General features: G+C 49.9%; 1 protein-coding gene across 2 annotated transcripts in view; it reads right to left on the minus strand.

The window, feature by feature from the left end:
* The window catches only part of RNFT2 (ring finger protein, transmembrane 2), a 90,154-nt gene that overhangs the window by 31,368 nt on the left and 38,349 nt on the right, over positions 1-20,437 (minus strand). For both annotated transcript variants that reach the window (XM_058691167.1, XM_058691166.1), the window contains exons 8-10: positions 3,597-3,746; positions 2,227-2,292; positions 1,997-2,098 (exon numbers count right to left, since the gene is read on the minus strand). In XM_058691167.1, coding sequence (XP_058547150.1) covers positions 1,997-2,098; positions 2,227-2,292; positions 3,597-3,746 — 318 coding nt within the window. The remainder of the gene's footprint in view (positions 1-1,996; positions 2,099-2,226; positions 2,293-3,596; positions 3,747-20,437) is intronic.

A 20,437-nucleotide genomic window follows, 5' to 3' on the forward strand; every position in this document is an offset into this window, starting at 1 on the left:
AGCAGGCTCCAGGCTCTGAGCTATGAGCACAGAGCCTGATGCAGGGCTTGAACTCACAGACCCGGAGATCATGACCTGAGCCAAAGCTGGACACTTAACCAACTGAGCCACCCAGGGGCCCCTTGTATCTTTAAAGTATTAAAAAAATACAACTTTTGTGGCGTCTGGGTGGCTCAGTCGGTTAAGCGGCCAACTTTGGCTCAGGTCATGATCTTGCGGTTCAGGAGTCTGAGTGCCACATAGCTCTGTCTGCTGTCAGCACAAATCCCACTTTCTAAAAAAATACAACTTATTGTCAAATAGGCTAATATACAGTGTGTATGCTCTTGGTTTTTGGGGTAGATTCCTGTGGTTCATCGCTTACATACAACACCCAGTGCTCATCCCAACAAGTGCCCTCCTCAATGCCCATCGCCCATTTTCCTCTCTCCCCCAACCCCTCCATCAACCCTCAGATTGTTCTCTGTATTTAAGATTCTCTTCTGGTTAGCACAAACCCCACTTTGGATCCTCTGTCCCCAGCCCTCTGTCCCCCGCCCCCCGCTTGTTCTCTTTCTCCCCCTCTTTCTCAGAATAAACTTTAAAAAAATAAAAAAATTAACTTTTAACCTTGGTATAATTTTAGACTCGCATAAAAGTTGCCAAGATGGTGTAGAGACTCCTCATACAGCTCCTCACCAAGTTTCAGTTCCCCCATATCATCATCTTGCTTTACTGTGTGGTACATTTGTCAAAGCCGAGAAGCCCCCCATGGATATATTACCAATCACAGAACTCTGGACTTAGCTGGATCTCATCAAACCAGTTTCCCTACTCATGCTCTTTGTCTGTTCCAGGATCCAACCTGCTACATTAAGTTCCTGCGACTTCCTACTCATGCATTCCTCGGTTTGAATTTTGAATCATGCAAATATATTCTCCATTTAAAAATAAGTAAAATGAAAGGAAAAAAAACCCAAACAAACAAAACCTCCTAACATCCCCAAACAGCAAAATAATCAGGAATTCTGCTGATGCCAAAACCTTCACCTCCCACCCTCTCACCCCCGGAAGGTCCTGGTGGCTGCAGAAGTGGGGGGAGGGAGGGGGGGGTTCATCCACGCTCCCGTTTCTTCCAGTGGGCAGGCTGTGCCTCCCGCAAAAAGCTTTCCTGAGGTAGAACTCATTGCTCTCTGTCCTGGTCCCCCGGGAAGCTGCATGAATCTCTCTTACACAGCACTTATCACTGCCTGCCTTGTTTCATAGTTATTTATGTATGTGTCTGTCTCCCCACGGGGGACCGTGAGCTTCCAGAGGAGGGAACAGGGTCTGTGTGCCCTCTGTCTCCCCTCTCTGGTACCTGACAGGATACTTTGACTCCTATGCACTTGCCGAATTGACATCTTAGCCCCTTGATGTCAGGAGGAGGAGCAGGGGTATGTTTAGGGAGTTCAACATGGGTTGCTATGGGTTGGTGACCCACAATTCAAAATGAGAACAAACAGTAATGGTAACTACAACGAGGATAGTAATTACAACCAGAGGATTTTTTATGGGCGAATAATTCAAATTTAGCTCTTTCTCAGATGATCTCGTTAATTCCTAACAACAGCTCTATGAAGTAGGTATTATGATGCCCATTGTATAAATGAGAAAAACCAAGGCTCAGGGGGAGACGGAGTGATCCCCCCTACAGGGTCCGCAGTGCGGCTGGGATTCTCACTCAGGACATTGTGACGCTACACCATACTGAATTTTTCATTTTTGACACTCGGCTGATGAGACCAAGGCTCAGACGGGTGACGTAACCTGCCCAGGGCCACCCACCTCGTAAGAGGCAGACCTGAGGTCTGAACCCAGGTCTGACCGACTCCAGCCTTGACCACACTGTTCCCAAAGACCCATCTCAGAGCCCTGAGGTTTGGTCATGGGGGAGGCACATGGGACTTCTGCATGGCACAGGGCCCCAGAGGTCCCCCAGCCTCAGTCCCCGATGGCTCCGCCCAGCCCTGCTTACCTGGCACATGAGGACCAGAGGCTCCCGGAACTCAGCCTGGCAGATGGCGCAGATATCGCCGGCTTCTGTGCATTGCTGCCCAGTGGCCCGGACTCCGTAATTCTGTTTGAAGGAGGAGACAGAGGTAAACTCAGCTGTGGATCCTCACAGGACACCCGCAGAAGCACTGTGAGCTGTCTCCAGCTCGAGGCTCCTTTGTCTTCGGTTGGGGCCATTTGAAGTCAACGCACCTGAGAGGTGCAGAGAAGCTTCAGGGCTTTCCTGACTCCGCCCACACGGCCACAGATGTCGAAAGACTGAAAAGAGAGCAGGGTGATGGCTGAAAAGTCTCCAAGGGTTGTTCAGGACCTCTCTTACCACTCCTGAACCATCCCCACTGACCCCTCATCTTTGACTGTGGACATTTTCAGGGCATTCCGTCCCACTTGGAGCTCCTCATTTCTACCAGTTTTGCTTGGCATTCGTCTTGCTGCCTTACGTCAACAGTTTCCCTTGCTTCCTGGACCAGGAGAGTGAATACATGCCAGGCATACTGCCTTTTCCCCCTGCCAAGCCCAGCACAGGCATTGCTAATTGATCACAGCACTCTTCTTCTGAGCCAGCACTCCAGTCAGCCACTGCCAGTCGATCAGGATCGGCAGGCAACAGAAGTCCCCAGTGGCTGATGGGGCACGGACTGCCTGGCTAGTCCTGCTGGGGGGAAGGGGAGGGGAGGGGGGGGGAGGGGAGGGGGGGAACATGTGGATTCCCCCAGGATTCTCTAGAGCCAGAAACAGAGAAGGAAGAAGGAAGAGGAGGATGTCTTTATGCCTGGGGTGGGGAGGGAAACCTGATTTGTACCCGTGATGGAAAGAGAAGCCCTGTATCCTGACTGTAGGCATGAGGGTGTGCGGTTGAAGAAGAATGGAAACAAGTCTGGGGGGCGCATCTGGGGTAAGAGGTCCAGGCTTTGGAAGCCGACTGCCTGGCTTCGACCCTCACTCCGTGATCTGTAGCTGAGTGACGCCGAGCAAGTTGCTGCTCTCTGAGTCCCCATCTCCTCGCCCATAACACGGGAGTCATAATGGAAATGTGTGAATGGAGAGCACACGGTGAGCTTTATGGGCAAGAAATGAGGGTGGATTTAACCGCAAAAAGGAATGAAGTATTGATGTACGCTACGACGTGGATGGACCTCAGACACATGATGCTAAAGTGAAAGGAGCCAGACACGGAAAGACCACACAGTGTAGGATTCCATTTATATGAAGTGTCCACAATAGGAGAGTCCACAGAGACAGAGAGCAGACTGCCGGTTGCCAGCGGCTGGGGGAGGGTAGCAGGCAGGAACGGGAGGGACGGCTTAATGGGTATAGGGTTTCTTTTGGGGGTGATGAGAATGTCTTAGAACTAGACGTGGAGGGGGCATAGCCCTGTGAAGCGGCTCAGTGTCACTGTACCCCGTAAGATGGTTAGTGGTTAATTTTGTGTTGTGTGAATTTTACCTCCATTAAAAGAAAAAAAAGATGCCAAGCTCCCCACTTGCCGCCACCCCCCCGAAACCCAGCAAATGCATGGATCCTCTTCGGGCCAGCCCTCCAGCCCCTCGGGCCCACCTCACCTTGCAGAGGCTGTAGAGAACAATCAGGACCCCTCCTAGGAAGTAGCTGTTGGAAGAGTCATCCCCCATGATGTATTTGTACCACAGCTGGATGGGGACAAGTGATCGGAACAGCTGGCTCAACTCCTCGATGACCAGATAGAACTTTCCCTGCAACCGCACAGAAAGCATCAATTATTATTAGCTGTAAAGACCCAAAGGAGGCAGCCGGGGGTCCCCCAGCCTGGGCAGTAATGACGTTCCAGGTCACAAGCAGGCCATTAATCAGCTTTGGAAAGCACTCAGACCGGCTCCTAATGGGTTTGCGATATGGCCAGGGAGACGTGGCCCCTGCCCGCCGGCCTCACCCGCTGCCCACCAGCCCTGAGGACCAAAGCTCTGAGGACTGCATTTCATGGAGGGAGAAACTGGACACTCCTGTTGGGGGTTGCAGTGTGGGTCACTCCCTTGTGCCTGCTGTGGCTTTGGGGGCACAGTCCCTGGTCCTGCACACAGATCGCCTTTGTCTCGAGGGCGGACTCGGGCATCTCGGGTGCATGCCCTCAGGGGCACGGGCAGGATGGACCACAGGAGGCAGTTAAGGGCGGGTCTGGAGGTGGAGGAGGATGGCTTCTGGGCAAAGAAGAGACACTTGGGATTCAGACGGGGCTGGGCTTGAAGCTTACGTCACTGCCAGTTCGTGAGCCCCAGCTTCCTTATCAACAGAATGGGAACCACAACTCATTCCCGGAGAGAAATGGGAAAAGCGCCTAGCACTGTGCCTGGCACAGAGCAGTACTCCTCAAATTCTATTTCCCTTCTTCCCTCTGCCCTCGGACAAGTCCCTCAAGCTTTCTGTGGCCTGTGCTATGAAATGAGATGAAAATAACCCCACCCTGCTGGGGATAATAAAGTTAAACACACACCTACGTATGACCCAGCAACTCCGCTTCCAGGTATGTACCCGAGAGAAATGAAAGTATGCATCTGCTTGTACACAAATGTTCATACAGCGGCTCTATTCATAATACCCCCAAACTGGAAACAGCCCAAATGCCCATCAGTGGAAGAATGGATAAACAAATTGTGGTGTATCTGTACGATAGAACGCCACTCAGCAATAAACATGACTAAATGACTGATATACACAACAGTGTGGATGAATCCCACGTGCATTAGGTCCAGTCGAAAGAGACTGTTGGTAAGAGAAACTATACTGTACAATTCTCATCTCTATGAAATCCTGGAACAGGTTAACACTAACCTGCAGTGACAGAAATCAGATCAGGGGCTGCCTGGGGTGAGGAGGAGGGGACTGCAAGGGGAGGGTGATTACACAAGTGTACGTGCTTGCCAAAACTCACTGAAATATATGCTTCAAATCTGCATGTTTTGTATTTAAATTACACCTCAGTAAAGCTGATTAAAACAAATCAACATAGAAAGAAGCAACCAACCCTGCCCCAGGCATGCGCAGCCTTAAAAAGGTGAATAGCATTTGCTCCAGTGATCCTAGTTTTAGGAATTTATTCTAACAAAATAATCAGGGATGTGTGTTGAGATGTGCCGGCAGGAACAGGTGCTGCAGCTGTCTTTGGTTCTTTGCAACAGTACAGAGACAAGTAACAAACTAAATGCACCGTGAGAGAGTCTGGTTAAGAGAGAGATCTACAATGGAAAGCTGAACCGCCTTTCAAACATTATCCTGGAAAAGAGCAACTTTACCATGAAGAAACCCAGCACATAATACCCCGAGTGATCAAGGTTTACTCCAGCAGCAGTAAGTTAGTTACATGGACAGGCTGGACCCCAGCTGTGAGGCACGGAGAAGAACATAGTGTCGCTTTTGTGTTTATTCTGCAACAATTTATAAAACCTCAGTGGAGTCATGAACTAACAAGCGACACATCCAAATTGAGGGGCATTCTTTTTTTTCCCTTCTAATTATTATTGTTTAAAAATTTTAAAAAAATGTTTATTTATTTTTGAGACAGAGAGAGACAGAGCATGAACAGGGGGAGGGGCAGAGAGAGAGACAGGGAGGCACAGAACCCAAAGCAGGCTCCAAGCTCTGAACTGTCAGCACAGAGCCTGACACGGGGCTCGAACTCACGTGAGATCATGACCTGAGCCGAAGTTGGACGCTTAACCGACTGAGCCACCCAGGCGCCCCTAATTATTATTGTTTTAAATTGATTAATTTATTTTTGAGAAAGAGAGAGCAAGAGTGAGTGAGCATGAGCAGGGGAGGGGCAGAGAGATAGACAGAGATGAGAGAATCCCAAGCAGGCTCCACCTGTCAGCACAGAGCCCGACAGGAGGGGTGGGGTTGGGGGTGGGGGCTCAGTCTCATCAACTGTGAGAACATGACCTGAGCCAAAGTTGAGCTGGATGCTTCACCGACTAAGCCACCCTGGTGCTCCAAATCAAGTGGCATTCTATAAAAGAAATGTCCAGCACTCTTCAAAAGCCTCAAGGTCACAAAAGACAAAGGTAAGATCAAGGCATTGTCAGATTGGAGAGGATTAAGGAGATATGACAGATGGATGCAATGTGGGATCTGGGATTCACTGACCCTAGACAGCGAAAATGTTATTAGTGAGACAAACTGGCAAAATCTGGTAAGATTTGTAGTTCAGTTAATAGCGATGGCAGTGATGTTAATTTCTTGGCTTTGCTAATTGTACTGTGGTTGCACTGGATGTTAACATTGGGGGGGGCTGGGTGAAGGGTTTGTGGGAACTCTCAGTACTGTTTTGTAAGTACAACTCTTAAGTCTTAAACTTTCAAAATTAAAAGGTAAAAAGTCATCCTGGTGAAGACTATCTATTCACTCAAGGAAATGTTCACATTATAGTCCCGAGGGGAAAGGAGACAGAATGAAGAAACACTTGTTTCCTTTGTGTTTTCCTGTTTTTTCCATTTTTTTTTTTTTTATATTGAGCATATGATATGTTTACATTGGAGGGGTAAAAAGGTTACAAAAAGATGTTGGGTATCCATCAAATGGATGATGTCTGAGATGAGGGTAGAAACTTTATATCCATCTTGCTAAATTCCATCTTGTTGGGCCTAGGAAGGGGACCTCTTGAAGCAGATGTGCCCACATCTGCTAAGGACCAAGGAAGGGCATCCAATTGTCCATTCATCCCAATGCCTGACCTTTGTGACTGTTTGGCTGAGTCCTTGTTGTGAGGGTCCTCTACCCGCTCCAGACTCCCACCAGCCCCTGACCCATGGATATATTCCCTTCTGGAGAATGCTGGTTCCCTCTGTAGCCTTTAGGAAGGCAGAGGTGACTGGGGAGCAGAGATACGGGGGATGGCCACCATGTTTGTTTTACATGCCAATGGCATGGTGGAAGAGGGAACAATGGGACAGCTCAGTGGATGGCTAGGGGTACTCAGGCTCTGCCCTTGTCCTGACAGCAGCCCCCAGGCTCTGCTGAATACCCATGCATGTCTAAGCTTTGTTTTCCTGCACCACCTCAACCTCAGCTGCCCTATGCTTCCCTCATTGCATCTAACTGCTCTCACCCAGGGTCTCTCAACTACTCCATGTTCCATCTCATTCTGGGTCAACACTCCAGTCTCTCCCAACATCTAACCTTAATTTGCTCTTGTCACTCCTCCTTGAATTCAGTGAACCCGCAGAGAATTCTCCTTTCCTTTCGTCCTCTCCTCCTTCTCCCCCATCCATGCATCCATTGATGTATCCACCCATCTTTCCTTTCTCCCTTCCTTCCCTCCTTCTTTCCCTTCCATCCACCAATTCCCTCCCCCCACCTTCCATTACTGGACACCCACTATGTACTAGACACAGCACTAGGCTCTGGTGATACTAAGATGACTAAGACCTTGTCCTTGTCCTCAGGGAGCTCACTACCTAATGAGTAAGACAGACACTAGGCAAATTATTATAATATAGTGTGGTACAAGTTTGCTAGAGCTGACCATGAGGGGGCCCCAGAATCGAGGTATGGGGGTGGGAGTGGGTGTAGAGATGTGATTAGGCAAGTCTTCTGAGAGAAGCTATCATTTAAGCTGATCATGGGGTGCCTGGGTGGCTCAGTTGGTTAAGTGTCTGACTTCAGCTCAGGTCATGATCTCACCATTGTGGGTTTGAGCCCCGTGTTGGGCTCTGTGCTGACAGCTCAGAGCCTGGAGCCTGCTTCAGATTCTGTGTCTTTCTCTCTCTCTCTCTCTCTCTCTCTGCTCCTCCCCTGCTCTCTCTCTCTCAAAAATAAATAAACATTAAAAAAAAAAGTTCATTTAAGCTGATCTTGAAAACCTTGCTACCCAAGGCTTGTAGTCCCTCAACGGACAGCGTCACCACCATCTGGGAGCTTGTTAGAAATGCAGAATCGCAGACCTCACCCCAGACCTGCAGAGACACAATCTCCATTTTCAGTTTCCCAGGTGATCTCTGTGCACATAAAGTTTGAAAAGCACGGTTTATTGAATAAGAAGCAGAATGATGAAGGAAATGCGAGGAGGGTGAGGGAAGACAGGTGTTCCAGAAGCCCCAAGGTGACAGAAAGGACAGTCAGTGCCCCCCCCCCTCCCATCCCCACCCTGTGCCATCTTGGTGGGCAGCCTCCTGCTCTGTCGGCCTGGCCTCACAGTGAGTGAGGACACAGCCACCTCATGAAAGGTCCTGTGTCCCTGCGTCTCTGGAAAACCCTGCAGGATGGCATCGGGCTGACTCTGGGGACAGGCTCTGCTGTCTCCTCTCTGGCAGATCTTGCACAACCAGCCTGGCTCGGTGGTTAAGAATGCTGCGTTGGAAGCCAGACAGCCTGGGGTCAGGCCCAGTCACCCACCACCTTCTTACTACTGCTTTTATTCAGCTTTGGTCATCGTCTTTGGATCTCCAATTCTCAGGCTCTGTTAGCCACGGGCTGGTTCCCTGGTCCAGATCCCCAAGCTTCCCACTTGCCCACGAGTGGGTCTGGATCAGAGGTTGACAACATTTTTCCGCAAAGGCCCAGACTGTGAATACTTTGGCTTTGCAGGTCATACGGTCTCTGTGACAACTATATAGGTAAACACACAGGCATGAGTGTGTTCCAAGAACACTTTTATTAATGAAAACAGGTGTCAGGGTACATGTGACTGGTGGCCTGTGGCTTGCCAACCCCGGTCTAAAACTGTCAGAACCCAGGGGGCACCTGGGCGGCTCAGTCAGTGAAGCATCCCACTCTTGATTTCAGCTCAGGTCATGATTTCTCGATTCGGGAGATCGAGCCCCGTGTCGGGCTCCACTGCTGACAGCACAGAGCCTGCTTGAGATTCTCTCTCTGTCTCTCTCTCTCTCTCCCTCTGCTCTTCCCTATCCTCCAAAAGAAATAAATAAACTTAAGAAAATAAAAATAATAAAATGTCAGAAGCCAGATAAGTCGAACCATGGCAGGGACTCTAACACACCCCCGGAATTTCACAGCATTCTCAGACAGCAGCTTCTTGGCCCTTCCTTCTGTTCCTTTGCGATGTAGACCATGCTCTTCCCCTGCAGATGGAGTACTGTCCTCTACTCTTCAGGGAGTGAGCTAACACCTGTTCATCTTCCAGGTCAGCTGTCACGTGCTATGGAAAGACTTCCCTGAGTCCTCCGTTAAATCAGGTACTCCTGTTACACCCACCAAATCACTCCTTTCTGAGCACTTCCCATGATATCTAAGAAACTATGTTAGTGTCTGTCTCTCCCGCTGGACTGGAAGCCCCATAAGCACAGAGATGATTTGGCTCCTGGAGGTCGTGTTCCTGGCATCTAACACCTAGTAGATGCTTGCTTAATAGCCGGGGACCTTTCTGAAGCTCGAGATTCCACCCTTATTACTCACGTCAGCTTCTTGGGTTTACTGATGGAGGAGAGATGGAAGACAGAACTTCTGTTTAGAGGCGAGCACCGATGTCACAGAAAAGAAAATAAAGAGACTTGAGTGCCTGTGTGGCACCCATGCCCAAGGTAGCAATTAGCTGCTGGGGGGCGGGCCACTTGGAGAAGGAGATACAACCACCAGGGAAAACCGGGCATATCCCAGTGAAACCATCTCTCTCTAATTAAGCAGCTTTGTAATTCCAGGTTTCTTAAGCATGTTATTTCTGACGACCACCAAATGGAATGTGTGGTTTCTCTGGGGTGTCAAGGAACGAGGAACGCGATCAGATTGTGAGCCGTCTGGCCCCCCTGCCACCCGTGAGGGAGAACGAGCGAGAATGGGAGCAGACTTCTCTGCTGGGATTCTGATAAAGGGGGGCGGGAGCGGTGGAGACGGGAAGGCGGATTCTGTGCTGGCTTCGTTACTGCTAGGATGGGTGGGGGTTGGGGGGGACACAAAGTGAAATGGGAAACAAGGAAACAACAGAGGCTGGCTCTGGAGGGGGAGCTGGTAAATGCAGGAGAGCGGGCTGCTGAGAAGCATAAGAAATGAACAGAGAAAAGGATTTTTGAGAAAGCACCTGGGTGGGGGAGAGGATTTGAAGAACTTTGGGGGTGAGGAGGGAGGGGAGACATAATCAGATAGTCGTTAGCAGCGTTAATGTATAAAGAATGGGTAGACAGGGATGAAAGGTTTTTTTTTTCTGCATCAAAATTCATAACGAATATTGATTTACACAGCTTTGCCTGTTTATGACTGTGTTTCATACACCCTTGTCTCATCTGCAGGAGCAAGGACAGCACAGCAGTTAAGGGAATGGGATCTGGGGCTCCAAGGTCAGGTCTGCCACCTACTAAATTGATTTTAGACAGTAATTTAACCTCTCTGAGCCTCAGTTTCTTCATCTGTAGATGGGGTTGAATACACACACACGCGCGCGCGCATACATGCAGTGGTGGGCAGGCAAACCAGGTCTCTATAAGCAACAAAATAAGGCCCTGATTTGTGTGTTTGTCAATTTCTGTGGTGTAAATACTCCCACAAGGCCAATTCAAGCTACCAAGGGTTTAACAACTGCTTGCAAGTTTCCTGAAAATTTAACCATTGGCCCTCAGAAGCCAGTGCAACCTGGCTCCAACACACCAAGGTGATCGTGAGAATTACACCAGCAAATAATCCTAACATACAGGTACCCAGGAAGGGCTCCGTGTGTGGTCAGAGCTAGTACCGAATTTCATGATCATCTGAGGCTAGGGGCATTATTAACGCCAACTTCTTTTGGAGAGGAGAAATGTCAGGTTCAAAAGAACTAAGGGACACTCGAATGAGGTGAAGTGCTGTCTGGATCTTATGGCAGATAAGAGGTAGATAAGGCCACTGCTTCGTGGCCTTCCTCTTGCAGTCAAGTGTTGTGAGACACCCAAGCTACAAGGAGAGATTTATGTGAAGAGGTCCTACAAAGAGGGAGAGGCTCTGAGACTACAGGTAGGGGCAAGAAACAAGGAACCCAGCTAACAGTGAGAACTCAGGTCTTGGGTGCAGGACCCTGGGCGGATCATTCCAGCCACTGCAGCTGAGGCATCACACCTGGGAGTGAAGAAGCCATCTTGGATGGTCTGGCCCCAGCAGAAACCAGCCGGAGACCAGCTGTCCCTGGCGAGCCCTGACAGAACTCCTGACGCAGAATCTTTTCTGCTTTGGGTCCGGCGGGGGTGGTCTGTGAAGTCAAAACCATCTTCATAATAGTACTAACACATTATTTGACACTTTTGTGGCTCTCTACCAGGTGTGCAATGGGGTTTTTCCTAAGGCTCGTGACACGTGATTTACAACAAATAAGAAAACGCCAGGAGCAGGGTGCCTGGGTGGCTCAGTCAGTTAAGCATCCGACTCTTTGGTTTTGGCTCAGGTCCTGATCCCAGGGTCGTGGGATCGAGCCTAAGTCGGGCTCCGCACTGGGTGTGGAGCCTGCTTGAGATTCTCTCTCTTCCTCTGCCCCCTCCTCTGCTTGCACACAAACACACACACACTCTCTCTCTCTTAAAAAAAAAGGGGGGGGGGGGCGCCTGGGTGGCTCAGTCGGTTAAGCGTCTGACTTCGGCTCAGGTCATGATCTCACAGTCGGTGAGTTCGAGCCCCACGTCGGGCTCTGTGCCGACAGCTCAGAGCCTGGAGCCTGCTTCAGATTCTGTGTCCCCCTGCTTGTGCTCTGTCTCTGTCTTTCAAAAATGAATAAACATTAAAAAAAAAAGTTTAAGTAATCTCTACACCCCACGGGGGGCTCGAACTCACCACCCCGAGATCAAGAGTCACATGCTCCTCTGATTGAGCAAGCCAGATGCCCCCCAAAAGGTCACAGTTTTAATTTCTAGGACAGTGAATGTGGATTGCTGTAACTCATGCAAACAGAAGTTGCTTAGGGTCCTTAATACTTTTTTTAAAAAGTGTCAAGAGGACCCGAGTCTAAAACGTTTGAAAACCCCTGAGAAGCACCTGGCACAGAGTGAGTGTTCAGTCACTGACTATTACGTGTTTCTTGGAGTAGGCTGTGAGCTTCGTGAGTGTCGAGAACCCTAGCTTGTTTAGCATCTTTCCCCTACGCCTCGTCAGGGTGGGTCTCTAGCGTCTGGCTGTCACCCTATCCTTTCTCACCTACTTCCTTAGTCCTAGAGTCCTCAAATTTGTAACTGGAGGCACAACCACCTTGAACAAAGACTGTGCCTCCCAGCTTCCTTTGCATCTAGATGCCACTTTGGTCGCTAAGATACAGTATACGTGTCATGTGACTTCAGAGAACCTTTCACTGTATTCTTCCCCCTTTCCTCCATCCTGCTGTCTGGAACTTGGACGTGATGGCTTGTGTTCTAGTTGCCTTTTTGGACCATGAGAAGTCCCGCACCCTAGGATTAGTGAAGCAGTGAGCTGGAAGGTGTCACATTACCCAGTTCGGGTTGCTTGCTTTGGGGCTTCACATGAGAAAGAAGTGCACTCTTTTTACATTCAAGCCACTGTTATTTTGAGCTCTTTGCTGTTATTAGCTTATTCCAATTCTAACTAATACAAAGGCCTTGGCATCTAGGAGGTGATCAACGAATGTTTGTTGAATGCATGCATGAATGAATGAATGAATGAACGAACGAACAAGTGAATGGGTGGGCTAAATGTCTGTGGCCCAAATAGCTAGGTTTTTCACAGGGGTGGCTCAGCTCATAGAGAACCCTAATGCTGAAGGTGCTAGGAACTGAGGCTCTGCGTACATAGAGGGGTTTACAAGATGATGAGGCTAGGAGGAAGGGGGGCTGTCCAGTGACCGCTGGGCTGAGCACACGTGGGAAAGACGCGCAGCGCAGAAAGAAGGAAAGGAGGACTATGGTAACAGGTGGGGGTCCCAGCTCTGCCTCCTCCAAGCTGGTGAGGCCCTGGAGTCTGAGCGAGTACAGTGGTGAAGATGCTCGAGTCCGATGACCTGCTTTGAATTCTGACTGTCTCTTACCGACTGACTTAGGAAGTCACTTCAGCCTTCTATGCTTTAGTCTTCTCGTGGTAAAATGGGGCTAAAGGTAATACATACCTCCGAGGGTTGTGGGAGGATAAACGAGCTAATGCAAGCAAAGCATTGAGTCCAGTGCCTGGCCCATGGGTGCACCACTGCCCCTGCTAGCAGTGTGGTGGGTGTAAAACATCTTTCAGATAAAATGAATTAACTAAGCCTGATTAAATAGGATGACAGTAAATGAGGCAGGCAGGATGGAAAAGAACCGATCTTCATATGTAACCATTTGTAATGTAAAATGGTGTTAAAAGTGCCAAGTGTGAAGTCAGATGGCTGGGGGGGCGTCCTTCGTAAGCTGTGTGGCTTTGGGCAAATTATTCTCCTTCTCTGGGCATCAGTGTTGTTTTGTGTGATGGGGGTGTTAACCCACCTCTAACATCCACACTGCTAAACACTGTTACAAGAACTACTGGTATAAGAGTCTCTATTATAGTGTCACTTTCGGCCATAAGTGACAGAAAGCTAACTTGAAGTAGGTTATAGAAAGATCGTGATGTACTGGGTCACAAAATTGCGAAGGCAGGGGTGGTTCTGGTGCCAGTACAGCTGGGTCCAGGAGTGCCAACAGAGTGGTGTAAGATCTCTATTTCTATAGTTCTTTCCATCTCTCCTCCTCTTTCCCAAATCTCTCGGCTTGTCTCTGCTGCCCTTGTGTGTAAGCTTCATGCATTCCCGCCAAGGACAGGCCCTCTCCAGGTGGTGATGATGATGATGATGATGATGATTGTAATTATTACTATTTCTTAGTTCTTACTATGTACTAGGCATCACTCTGTACGCAACACTTTGAGGGAGGTGCTATTAATGCTCCCACTTTACAGATGAGCCAACTGAGGCCTAGAGAGGATAGGTAACCAGCCCCAGGTGACACGGGTAGAAAGTGCTGGATTCAACTATATCTGGTAGGAGAGATGACCAGTGGCAGCCCCAAGCCAACATGCTTACAGCTTCAACTCCAACATGAAGAGAGACCTGTTTCTCCCTGGGTCCATTCACCAAAATGAAAGGGAAGCCTCCATCCTTGCAACCAAGTTCAGAGCCCAAAGGAGGCCACAGGCTTCTATAATTGGCCGGGCCCGGTCACATGGTCAAGGGTGGGCGGGGCGCCGGGACCCACGGCCCCCTCTGAACCGCAGGGAGAGGGCTAGGAGACTCCCCAAACAGGAAAAGGGCCTCGGGAAAAAGAGGCCAGAGAGCTTTCCCCAAACTAGCACAGAGCCACACGGGGTCCTCCTTGCAAAGCCCTCCTTTCCCGTGGGGGGGAAATAAGCGGGAACTGCAACCAGCCTCCAGGGCCATAGGGGCCCGGGCAAGAGCAAAAGGTCCCCTCAGCCTCCCCTGCGGTTTTCCCGCATTGCTTTGCTCGCCTGCACTGCTGGTTAGCATCTGATCGCCACCTGGACGGATCGCACTCCCTGCGCCGAAACGGGCGGGCTGGGCCGGCGCGAGGAGCTGAAAACAAAGACTTGTTTTCCTGGGAAGGAGGCCTGAGGTCTGTTATGATGGCAGGCTGCTCGGGGACCGCGGAGCCCTTCAGGGCAAAACAGAGGAACAGCGACCTCTGAAGTGCCGTGCCATCAGCCCAGGGGTGGGCGCGCCCAGTCTTCTCCATCTTGAGAAGGCTGCGGGTGGGGAAGAGCTTGGAAACTGACTTCTAACAGCGTGGCCGTGAGTGGTGGGAGAAAGAAGTGTTGACAGGACTGGGGGCAGAAGGAAGGCTAGAGGCGAGTGCAGGCAGGGAAGAGGGAATGAGGGCAGAAGAAAAGAGGAGAGACAGAAGAAAAAGGACACCCAGGCCCCAGAGACCACGCCAGGAGCGAGGAGCCGAGGAGGAGGGGCAAGAAGAAAGTAATCTTATTATCAAGCACTTGCCATGGGCCAGGAATTGCACATCCACTGCTCCCCTGGTGGCTAGTTATGATCCATTCCCATTTCTCGGATGAGAAGGCTCAACAGAGGCATGGGAGGGAGGAACAGACTGTGGAAGACTAAGCTACAGGAAGAATGACGAGAGGGGAGAGAAAAGAAACCAGCAGAAAGAGAACTAGGGCTGGCTCACAGTGGGGCGATAAAAAACTCTCTGTGGAACACTTAGTACCTGCGTGCTGCTCTCAAACTCGGAGAAGGACCCCGCTTATGATGAGCCACGGTTAAGAGGTGAGGAAACACGGGCTCAAAAAGACAGCAGGTTGTTCAAGTGCTAGACATGGGAGAGCTGGGGCCCCAATCCAGTCCAACTATCCATTAGATAGTGCTCTGACCCTAGGAGTTAAAATGAAGTGTGGGGAGAGAGAAAGAAAAGATAGGAGGTCTGTGTGGGGGAAGAGAACCGAACAGGGATGATAAAAGTCAGAATGATGGGTACCTTGGTAGGGGTACTGACCAGAAAAGGAGGAATGAGAGAGGCTTCTGGGTGCTGGCAATGTTTTATACCTGTGCTGCCCAATATAGTAGCCAGTCGTCACATGTGGCTACTGAGCATTTTAAATGTGGCTAGATCCGAATGGAGATGTACTGCAAGTATAATATACACAGATTTTCAAAGTCTTAGGAAAAAAACAGCAAAAAGGTAAATAAAACAGCTCATTAAAGTTTTTGCACTGACTCCCTGTTGAAATACTAATTCTTTGGAGATACTGGGATAAATAAAATATATTATTAGAAGTAATGTCACCTGCTCCCTTTTTACTTGTTTATTGTGACTACCAAGAAATGTGAAGCTATCTGTGTGGCTTGCATTACATTTCTATTTAGGAGGGCTGAGATCTGGAAACATATGGACATACATATACATATTTTACATATAGATACATAAATATGTAAAAATTCATCGAGGCTGTAAACTTATAATTAGATCACTTTACAGTATGTAAGTTGTGCCTCAATACAAAAAAAAAAAAAAAAAAAGAAAGAAAGAAAAAAGCAAAGAGAGGAGCGAGCCAGGACGGATTGAGGCTGAGAGCGCGGCAGGTGGGGGGCGGGGCCAGAGGCCGCCAGTTACCCGGCAACGGGCGCTGCCGGTGACGTCACCGGCCGGCGGCAGCCATTAATCCCCCTCCGGGCGGAGCGGGCTGGCCGGGCCGCCTACCTCCTCCTCCCCGGGGCCCGGATGAGATCACCGCGGCGGGCGACCGGCTGTCCCCGCGCTCCCAACAAATCGACTCCTCGGCGAGCGCCGGCATCTCATGATCTCATGGCCCCGCGGGACGGCGCCGGCCGATGAGGTCACAGCCCCGCGCCCCCGGCCGCCCGGGTCTGCGCGCCGCCGGCTCCGGGCCGGGGCCTCCGCGTGCCCCGCGCGGGTACCGACTCCAGAACCGGCCGCTCTCCGACCTCTGTGGACAAAGGACGTCGCTATTTGCGAAGGGCAAAGCCGCCTTTTCCATTCTTTCGCGCGTCTTCGCAACCCCCAAGTACCAGCAGGGAGTGACCGCACCAGCTCCCCTGGCCTTGGGGTCAAGAGCGGTGCCAGGCAACCTGCCTGAGTCATTTCACAGCGCCCAGGGAAGGAAGTGCTGTTCTTAGCTCTGTCTTACCCGGGAATTGAGGCTCAGTCGGCTAAGGGACCTGCCCCAAGGTTCCCCAGCTAGGAAAGGGCGGAGCAAGGACCTGAACCAGGATGGTGTTTTGCCTCTCCTTCTCTGCACCTTTGTCCTAGTCCCCGCTCTGGTGGGGTGGGAACAATAAATGGTAAAGGCCACGCTTGCTGGGTGCCCCACGAAGTACTTGGTACACTTTATATTAAAGGTCACTATTCCACGTGACAAACCCACTGGAGAAGTGTTATAGGACTCGTTAGATGAGTAGAGGGGGCTCAGAGAGGTGAGATGGCAGGCTGCAGAGCTGGGACGTGATTCAGCAGCGCTGCCTTTGTATTACTCCACCACACCACTTTCTCCAGAAAAAAGACGAAGACTTCCTGTTGACAGTGGACAATATACCTTCTCTCCTCTCTCCCACCCCCAGGGTCAGCCATCAAACACGGAGGGGCCGACGAGACCCTTAGAAAGCTTCACAGTTCACTTCCCAGCAGTAGATTCTCCATCACAAACTGCTCACTAACAGACCTCGGCAACATACAATGCCATGACAGGGAGAAAGGCAAATGACCCTGAGCCCCTGTACTGAGCCTGACATGGATGGACTCAGAGCCTACTACCAAGGGCAGCGCTGTGAGGGGGCAATTTCCAGCTCCATTTTGCAGATGGGAAAACTGAATTTATTTTAACCAAAGTCCGATTACTAGGAAGTACAAGTTTCAGTTCCAGTATGATTTGGGCAGACAATGCCCTTCCCATTTCCCTAAATGGGTCCTCCACGAATTCTGTTTTATTTTCTGCCTAGTGCTTACCACAATTTGAAGTGTTATGGCTGCATGTTTGTTTAATGGTGATCTCCCAACTAAATAAAAGCAGGGATCCTGTCCGTTTGGTTCACGGCCTGTCATACAGTAGATACTTCATATTCCTGGACTGAACTCAAAGAATTGGTGGCTCAAGCTGGTGGGCAGGGCTGATGTTCAAACCCAGGTCTGTCTGAGTATAAAGTTTGGTCTTACTGCGTTCTTTCTAGGAAGTCCAAGGTTCTTGGTTACAAGTACTTTCTGCACTGTTCCTCTGGTGCTCATCAGAGCCTATTAATTCTAAGTTTATTACGGCGTCGACAAACCTGATGTGCAGGTCTCCCAAGCAGCAGCGTCCTTGCTTGGTAACAAGAGAGAGCAGAGGAGGAATTGGTAGGAAGTTAGGTATGGAAGGCAATAGGGTTATACATGCTTATGCCCGCTCTGCTCTTTAATAGCTCAGCAAGAAAGGAGACAAAAAAGCAGATGGAAGGACAATGAGGGAGGGGTAACAGCAAAACTCACTTGTTTCTTGTGAGCAAAGGGAGCGAGGGAGATGGATGGAAGCCAGGACGTATGCACGGGGAGTTTCTAAGGTGCTATCCATTTTCTACGTTTTAAACATGGTTATTTGTTATTATTTTTTATACCTTGTATGGGCTATTTAAAGAAAGTCACAAGCAGAAAATTTGCCCACAATTTTAAACTGCCTGTAACAATCTCATGGGCCGGGGGCAAATTAGTACCCTCAATTTGTAGACAGGGAAACCGAGGCTCAGTTTCAAAGAAGTTCACCATTTTGCCTGAGATCACAGATCTAATAAGTGGCAGATGGGGGATCTGAATCCAAGTCTGTCTGATGTCAGCATGGATGCCCTTATCCACCACCACATCCTGCCTTCTGATAACTGGACACTCGATATTAAAGACCAGAGCTGGTTAAAATGTGTCATCTTCTCCCTCACACCCCCGATTTCCTACAAAGGTCCCCTCTCCTCTTCTGGCTTCTATGCCCAGGATGAGGAGGGGCCAGAAAGCGTGCCAAGGGCTGGGATAGGTCTCTGGTGCTGTTGCCCCAGGGGCCAGCACACAGAGTCCTTAGGGCCTGGCTGTGGCCCCACAGGAGTCACTAGCCTGGGAGGAGAACTCTGCCCCTCAACAGCAACAGGCAAGCACCCAATTTCATTGGCTGTGGTTCCCCTGATTTAAGAGCTTTGGCCCCATGAACAGGAAAGGGCTCAGGCTACGTGTCCCAGCAACGTGCACATCAGGAGCTTCCTTACAAACAGGGCCCTGCTCCCTGGGACCCAAGAGAGGCCCAATTATAAGGTGTTGATGATTAAGCCTGAAGTGGCCTGGGACCCTGTTAGCTGCAGAAAGGCGGATTCTTCCTTCTGTCCCGGTCCCAGGTGGATGGATGTCCTTACCTGTCCTCATGTCAGCTACAGTCTTAGGTGCAAACGCTCTGGGTTACAACTGCCCAAGCCTGTCTCCCTCCTGGGTGTCAGGTGGAAGGAAGAGAGACAAGCAGAGATAAGCAGAAGGGGCCTTCTTCCTGGTGGTCTAAAGCCCATGACTTAGAACTAGATGGACATGGGCCCCAATGGCAGGTCTGTCCTTTTGCTGGGAGGAGTCTTTGCCCAAAGGCGACATCACCTCTCTGAGACTTGGTTTTCTCATCTGCAAAGTATGTTTGTGTGTGTGTGTGGGGGGGGGGGGGGGGACAGGGGGGGATGATAGGCTGAATACTGCTCCCCCAAAGATGTCCACATCTCAATCCCTGGAACCCATGTTAACTTGCAAGGCAAAATAACTGTGTAGATGGGATTAAGTGAAGGATTCACAGCTGGGGAAATTATTCTAGATTATGTCTGAGTAGATGTGACCAAGTGAAGGATTCTGAGATGGGGAGATTATTCTGGATTATGGGGGACAATGTAATCACAAAAGTCCTTGTCAGAGGGAGGTGGGAGGGTCAGAGTGAAGGGAGCAGAGGTTGGACAGATGTGCTTTGAAAGTAGAGGAAGGGAGTCAAAGCCAAGGAATGCAGGCAGCCTCTACAAGCTGGAAAAAGCAAGGAAATATTCTCCACTGGAGCCTCCAGAAGGAGCTGCCCTGTGGACACTTGGACTTCAGTTTAGCCCCATGAGGCTGATTTTGGATTTGTAACCTCCAGAACCGTAAGATAATTTGTTTTAAGCCACTCAATTGGCTTACATTTGTTACAGTAGCAATCGGAAATTAATACAGGGAAGAAATCGTTCCCACCGTCACAAGGACAGTGTCAGGATGAAATGTGCAGATAACCTTATTTTAAGGTCTCTCTCCTGGCTCTGAGTCAGGATGGGAGGAGGCCAGAATGCAGGCCTGGGGCTGGGACAGAGGGGAGAGGCCTCTCTGACTGTATCTCCTACCACCAGGACTGGCTACATAAGTTGTAATGTCCAGTGGGAAGTGAAAATGTGGCGCCTCTTGTTAAAAAATCACTAGGAATTTCAAGACAGCAGCAGCAGAGCATTAAACCAAGCATGGGGCCCTTTTGCACAGGCTGCACACCCGGGAAGCTGGCCCTGCCCCGCACACTGCTCTGGCCATCCTGCCTTGCTGCTCCTTGAGCTTGCCAAGCATGCTTCAACCCCAGGGCCTTTGCACATGCTATTTCCCTTGCCTGGAATACTCTTCTCCAGATGTATGCATGGCACACTCTCCTGCTTCTTTCAAGTCTTTGCATGAATGTCAACTTCTCAGTCGAGGCCTTCCCCGACCACCCTATTTAAAAGAGCAGTGCCTGTCATAGCATTCCATTTTCTTTTTTCCCACCTCACATACTGCTTTATTTCAGCATCTTGTTTACATAAGTACGTTGAAAGTGGATATTGTGCCTGTTTCACTGCTGAATCCCTAGGACCTATATAGTACAACGCCTGGCACAGAGTAAGTAGTGAAAAAAAAGACCATTTGAATGAATGAATGGATGGATGTAAACAGAGTAGGACCCGTGCTTGGCATGGAGCACGCACGCTGTAATTAGCTTCTGCAATGTTGCAGTAACATTAACATTTACTCCTGGGGGTGTGGGGGAGGAG

This window comes from Neofelis nebulosa, chromosome 11, assembly GCF_028018385.1.
Source record: "Neofelis nebulosa isolate mNeoNeb1 chromosome 11, mNeoNeb1.pri, whole genome shotgun sequence".
Lineage (NCBI taxonomy): Eukaryota > Metazoa > Chordata > Mammalia > Carnivora > Felidae > Neofelis > Neofelis nebulosa.